The 6,409-nt window shown below is 51.8% G+C and overlaps 1 protein-coding gene across 1 annotated transcript; it reads left to right on the forward strand.

Moving 5' to 3' along the window:
- Positions 1-1,019: 1,019 nt before the first annotated feature.
- On the forward strand, positions 1,020-2,952 carry LMH87_007643 (uncharacterized protein; the record flags this gene model as incomplete). The annotated part of the gene is made up of 5 exons (XM_056199559.1): positions 1,020-1,045; positions 1,104-1,109; positions 1,168-2,234; positions 2,731-2,752; positions 2,814-2,952. 5 exons carry the CDS (start codon positions 1,020-1,022, stop codon positions 2,950-2,952), a joined length of 1,260 nt encoding a protein of 419 aa, XP_056057997.1.
- Positions 2,953-6,409: the final 3,457 nt, after the last annotated feature.

Genomic DNA, 6,409 nt, shown 5'->3' on the forward strand with positions numbered 1-6,409 from the left:
TGTCGGCTGGATTTGCGCGATCAAGCCGGAGTACGTTGCTGCACAAGCATTCCTAGATGAGAGGCACGACCGGCCGGACGACATCAATATGAACGATAGCAACATATACACTCTTGGTAGACTTGGGAAACATAACGTCGTTATAGGTGCCCTGCCCGATGGCGAATATGGCATTGCCGCCGCCGTAGGCGTAGCGAAGGGCATGCTGAGCAGCTTTCCGAATGTTAGGATTGGCTTGATGGTTGGCATTGGTGGTGGAGCCCCCAGCTTAAAGAACGACATTCGGCTGGGCGATATTGTTGTAAGCGCACCTCGAAATGGTCATGGTGGCGTATTTCAATACGATTTCGGAAAAACAATACAGGGCAAGAAGTTCCAAACTATTGGGTTCCTGAATCAGCCTCCCGAGCTCCTCCGGGCGGCCTTAACCGATATCCAAACCGAGTATGAAATGCAAGGCCATCAACTTGAAGAAGCGATCAATATAACACTTGGTCAGTGGCCACGACTTCGAAAAACTTATCAACGACCGGATGATAGCAGCGATAAGCTATTTAAGAGCGAATTTGTCCATCGAGAAACCGACAGCGCTGACTGCGCGACCGAATGCTATAACAACCCTTCTAGCGTAGTAGAGCGGCTGGAAAGGAACAGCGAAGAAGACAACCCAGCCATTCATTATGGCACAATTGCTTCAGCCAATCAGTTGATGAAAGACGCTCTTGTCCGTGATAGACTGGCCGCGGAAGAAAATGTGCTATGCTTCGAGATGGAGGCAGCAGGGCTGATGAACCGCTTCCCTTGTATTGTGATTCGCGGTATCTGCGACTACGCCGATTCACATAAAAACAAGTATTGGCAGGGATATGCAGCGATGGCTGCGGCCGCGTATGCGAAAGATCTCCTTCGTCGTATACCGGCAACCAAGCTGGAGGCGGAGCGGCAGATTTCCGCTGCTCTAGAATCCAGTTAGTATTCCAAGTCATGGCATAGCCCAAAGCACATCAGACTGGAAGAATATGGCGACTTATTTGACTCCTAGTTGGTACAAATATAAAGGACATTCAATCCACGGCAGTCAAAGTACAAGGAGAGATACAAAGCCTCCAGTATGTCTATATGTGCAATTCTTTATGTCTCATCCCCTGATTAACAATTTTGTAATAGCGAGTCGGTGCTTATTACTGATCAAACGGTGGTTCTTGATCGACTCCATATTGCCGAGGGAGCCTCATTCGATTCCTACGCTCAAGAACACAATCGATACTGCTTACCGAACACACGAGTCGAATTGCTCGAGCAGATTGCGGGATGGGCCACAAACCTAAGCGCAGAGCCGATATTTTGGTTAAATGGAATGGCCGGGACGGGAAAGTCGACAATCTCTCGCACCGTGGCCAGGTCATTTGCAGATAGAGGTCAACTTGGCGCCTCATTCTTCTTCAAGAAGGGCGAAACTGATCGAGGAAGTCTGTCCAAGTTCTTCATGACTATTGCGGCTGATTTGGTTGTAAAGCGGCCATCAACTGCTCCTCATATTAAAGCGGCTCTCATTGCCGACCGTTCAATTACATCAAGGAATGCCACGGAGCAGTTTCAGAAGTTTCTACTAGAGCCGCTGTCGAAAAGCGACGTGGCGGAAGAACCCGTCGCTATTGTCATCGATGCACTAGACGAGTGCGAGCAGGAAGATGACATCAAGCGCCTTCTTTACCTTATTTCTCGGTTTGAGACTGAACTGCCGGACCGTGTCAGGATATTCATGACTAGTCGACCGGAGGAGCCGTTTCGTTCTCAGTTTGACAAAATTAAGAGGAAAAGTTCTCGCGTCATTTTACATGAGATACCTAAGCCTGTGGTTGAGCATGATATCAATGTTTTTCTGAGATACGAGCTATCTGGAATTCGGGCAGAGTTTAATAGTCTGGTACCAACAGACCGCCACCTCGCCCTGGATTGGCCTGGCCAATCCAGTTTCGACAGACTTGCGAAGATGGCTATCCCGCTCTTTATTGTTGCTGCCACTATTTGCCGTTTTATTTGTGATAGAAGAATTGCAACACCCGGGAAGCAGCTGGAGAAGGTGCTTTCTCGATCTGTTGACGGCCTGCGACAACTTGAGACCACGTACCTGTCTGTCTTGGAAAACCTTACAGTCGGAGTATCAGTGAGTCAACAAGAACATATTATCCAAGAGTTCCGCCACATTGTTGGATGTATCATTCTCCTCGCAAGTCCGTTATCAACATCTTCACTGGCGGGATTACTCAGCATACCTAAGGGCGAGATTGACAGCAGGCTAGATTTACTGCATTCTGTTCTCAGCATTCCTGCATCTACACAGGCACCAGTACGGCTTTTACACCTGTCATTTCGAGACTTCCTTGTAAATCCTGATAAGCCTACGATGCCGTTCAGAGTTGACAAGGAGCAAACGCATGCAATTTTAGCAGCCCACTGTCTACGCCTTTTAGGTTGTCTTAAGAATGACCTCTGTAATATAGAATCTCCCGGTACACCTCGATCTGAAATCAGCGTCGAGATAATCAACTCCTTCTTGCCGCCAGAGTTGCAATATTCCTGTCTATATTGGGTACATCATTTGGAAAAGGCGAACATTGGCCTATCTGATGGCATAGACGCTTATGCTTTCTTAACACAACATTTCCTACACTGGATGGAGGCGCTAGCGCTTATGGGCAGGGCATCTGACAGCCTTGGATTTCTTAGAACTTTACAGTCACAAGTTAAGGTAAGGGAAAAAAATGACTGTTATAGTTCATTACATTGCCAGCACGCTCACCGTGCTATAGGAAAGTGCTAGCCTCGAAATCTCACTTTTTCTCGAAGATGCGATTCGATTCATGCAGACATATATGTCTACAATTAGCTCAACCCCGCTTCAGCTGTATTCCTCGCTGCTTATTTTTACACCGAAACGAAGCAAAATGAGAGATATGTTTCACGGTTCTGGCAATAAAATCGACTGGATTCGTCTGGAACCACGGATGGAAGACTACTGGAATAATTGTCTGCAGACGCTCGAGGGCCACAGCGACTCGGTCACGTCCGTGGCCTTCTCGCACGACTCAATGCTCGTGGCGTCGGGCTCAGGCGACGGGACGGTGCGAATCTGGCGGGCCGACACAGGCGAGTGCGTGCAGACGCTCGCGGGCCATAACGGCTGGGTCACGTCCGTGGTCTTCTCGCACGACTCAACGCTTATAGCGTCGGGCTCAACCTACGGGACGTTGCGAATCTGGCGGGCTGACACGGGCGAGTGCGTGCAGACGCTCAAGGGCCATAACGACTCGGTCACGTCCGTGGTCTTCTCGCACGACTCGACGCTCGTAGCGTCTAGCTCAACCGACAAGACGGTGCAAATCTGGCATACAAACACGGGCGAGTGTATGCAGACGCTAGCAGGCCACCGCCGCCTGGTCACGTCTGTGGTCTTCTCGCGCGACTCGACACTCGTGGCGTCGGGCTCAAACGACGAGACGGTGCGAATCTGGCGGGCCGACACGGGCGAGTGCGTACAGACGCTTAAGGGCCATAACGACTGGGTCACGTCCGTAGCCTTTTCGCACGACTCGACGCTTATAGCGTCGGGGTCAGACGACTGGACGGTGCGAATCTGGCGGCCTAACACGGGCGAGTGCGTGCAGACGCTTGAGGGCCACGGCAACTTGGTCACGTCTGTGGTCTTCTCGCACGACTCGACGCTCATGGCGTCGGGGTCACACGACTGGACGATACGAATCTGGCGGGCCGACACGGGCGAGTGCGTGCAGACGCTTGAGGGCCATGGCAACTTGGTCACGTCTATAGTCTTCTCGCACGACTCGACGCTCGTGGCGTCGGGGTCAGACGACCGGACTGTGCGAATCTGGCGGCCTAACAAGGGCGAGTGCGTTCAGACGCTTGAAGGCCACAGCGACTCGGTCAATTCCGTGGCCTTCTCGCACGACTCGACGTTCGTAGCGTCGGGCTCAGGTGACGAGACGGTGCGAATCTGGCGGGCCGATACGGGCGAGTGTGTTCAGACGCTTGAAGGCCACAGCGACTTGGTCAATTCCGTGGCCTTCTCGCACGACTCGACGTTCGTAGCGTCGGGCTCAGGTGACGAGACGGTGCGAATCTGGCGGGCCGATACGGGCGAGTGTGTTCAGACGCTTGAGGGCCATAATGACTTAGTCACGTCTGTGGTCTTCTCGCACGACTCAATACTCGTAGCGTCAGGCTCAGGCGACTGGACGGTGCGAATCTGGCGGGCCGACACGGGCGAGTGCGTGCAGACACTGGCGCCCCACGGCAGCTGGGTCACGTCTGTGGCCTTCTCGCGCGACTCGTCGCTCGTGGCGTCAGGCGAAGGCGACGGGACGGTGCGAATCTGGCGGGCTGGCACAGGCGAGTGCGTGCAGACGTTCGAGGGCCACAGCAACAGGGTCACGTCCGTGGTCTTCTCGCACGACTCGACGCTCGTGGCGTCGGGGTCAGACGACCGGACGGTGCGAATCTGGCGGGCCGACACGGGCGAGTGCGTGCAGACACTGGATATTGGACATGTTTCAAAAGACCTTATATTTAGCCGAAATGGCTCTTATATAATAACTGATGTTGGCGCTATTGCCATCAATGTCGGCATTCTCGATGTTATACAATTGTCTATGGAACGTTCTGGTATTGGCATTTACGAGAATTGGATTACATGGGACGGAAGAAAATTGCTCTGGATTCCAGTTGAGTTTCGGCCGCGCTGCTCATCTGTGTCAGAGTCTACTCTTGTAATCGGGTGTAGTTCGGGAAGGGTAATCATAGTCAGACTATCGCCCGATTGCTCTACAGCGTGTGGGTGACCTTCATAGTACAAACATACATGGTTATTTCAAGCTGTACCTGGAATCTTGTTTCTGGAATCGCTCGGGAACAAGGCGAGATCATTTAGCTAATCGTTTCCGGCAATCGGCCGTTGTCTAATATTTAACTGAGAGACACTTTCCATACAACGTCGTCATGGATACGTACAGAGTTACTTCTAGTATATTGACTGTCGACTTCCCAGTCATTCAGTCGTAGGAGAGGGGGTCGTCTCGTAGCCGTCTCGTAGTCATCGCAGTGTCGGCTCGGTCGGGTTCTTGGGCGGGGATATTTACGCTAGGACTTCTGTCCCTTCCGGAGGTTAAAAAATCATAATCGTTGTCGTAATCCTGAGAATTCAAATCTTCCTTGTCCTTCTGATCTTGCACGGCAAGTACCGGCAGCAGCACTGATGAAGCAGGCAAGATTCAAGTTGGCGCAGTGCTACCAACCAGCCAGCGACATTGTGGACACCGTGGCCTCTACGCTAGCTTCCATCGATTTCCATGGGTTTCCGTGGAATATTCATCATCTCCAACCCAAGTCGCCATGAAGATGCTATGATTTTGTCCAAAAACTTGAAAATTAAAATAAAAACCGTTGGAATTGAACTGAAAAGTATTTGGGTTTTAATGATGTGGATGCTCAGACAATCGACCCAGAGATCTAGGAACGCCCCCGAGATTGCTGCCAAATCCAGTGGTAATTCCCACCAAAGATGGGGGTAATTCCCACCAAATATGGTTACACTAGGGCTGAGATGTACCTGGCTAGCCAACGCGCCACTAACAAATGGGAAGGTGCTCTGAGACAGCTGAGTCAGGCTACATAGATCCAGAGAAGTACGCCTGTTCGTGCCTTCCAGAGCCTCAGTGCTGTGCGTAACGACGACTTGGTTGAAAATATTGAGTAGAGCATTAAGCGGCAGCTGGCCGTTAAGTCCTGTTAAGAGCAGACAAAAAGGTACCGGTACTTAGCAGGTACAGGCTACTTTTGGCGGCTCCCCACTAAATTTGTTCTGTAAGTGCTCACCCGCGACACCCGTTTCGGTTTTTACAGTACACATGATTGGCTGTTGCCCCTGTAAAATACCTACTTGCTCCTTTACCGCAGACAAAGGGATACCAAGGCTGTGGCGCCACCACGGCCGGTCATAGCGGCGGCAGAGGCGGCCTCATGTCTAATAACGTCGCATTCGAGCGGAATTTTCAACGTCGTACGGCAAACCGTTGCTTCCAAGGGCCTTCTGCTCACACCTAATCGACTCACAAAAATGACAACAACTAACTTATTCACATCGTGACCAGTCACACCACCTCCACTCACACCACCTCCACTCACACCACCTCCACTCACACCACCTCCACTCACATCACCTCCACTGGTACCTATTCTTGCCATTCACGATCACCAAGGCTGGAATCAGCTGCGGCGACATACGGAGTACTCGGCGCCGTCTTCTGGTTTTTCCTGGGTACTTGCGCAGCTTCTGTCGCGACACGCTGGGCTCAGCGCGGTCTCGCGGTTTCTGGTCGGCAGCCGCGGGGTA

Source organism: Akanthomyces muscarius (genome assembly GCF_028009165.1).
Source record: "Akanthomyces muscarius strain Ve6 chromosome Unknown contig_11, whole genome shotgun sequence".
In the NCBI taxonomy this organism is placed as follows: Eukaryota; Fungi; Ascomycota; class Sordariomycetes; order Hypocreales; family Cordycipitaceae; genus Akanthomyces; species Akanthomyces muscarius.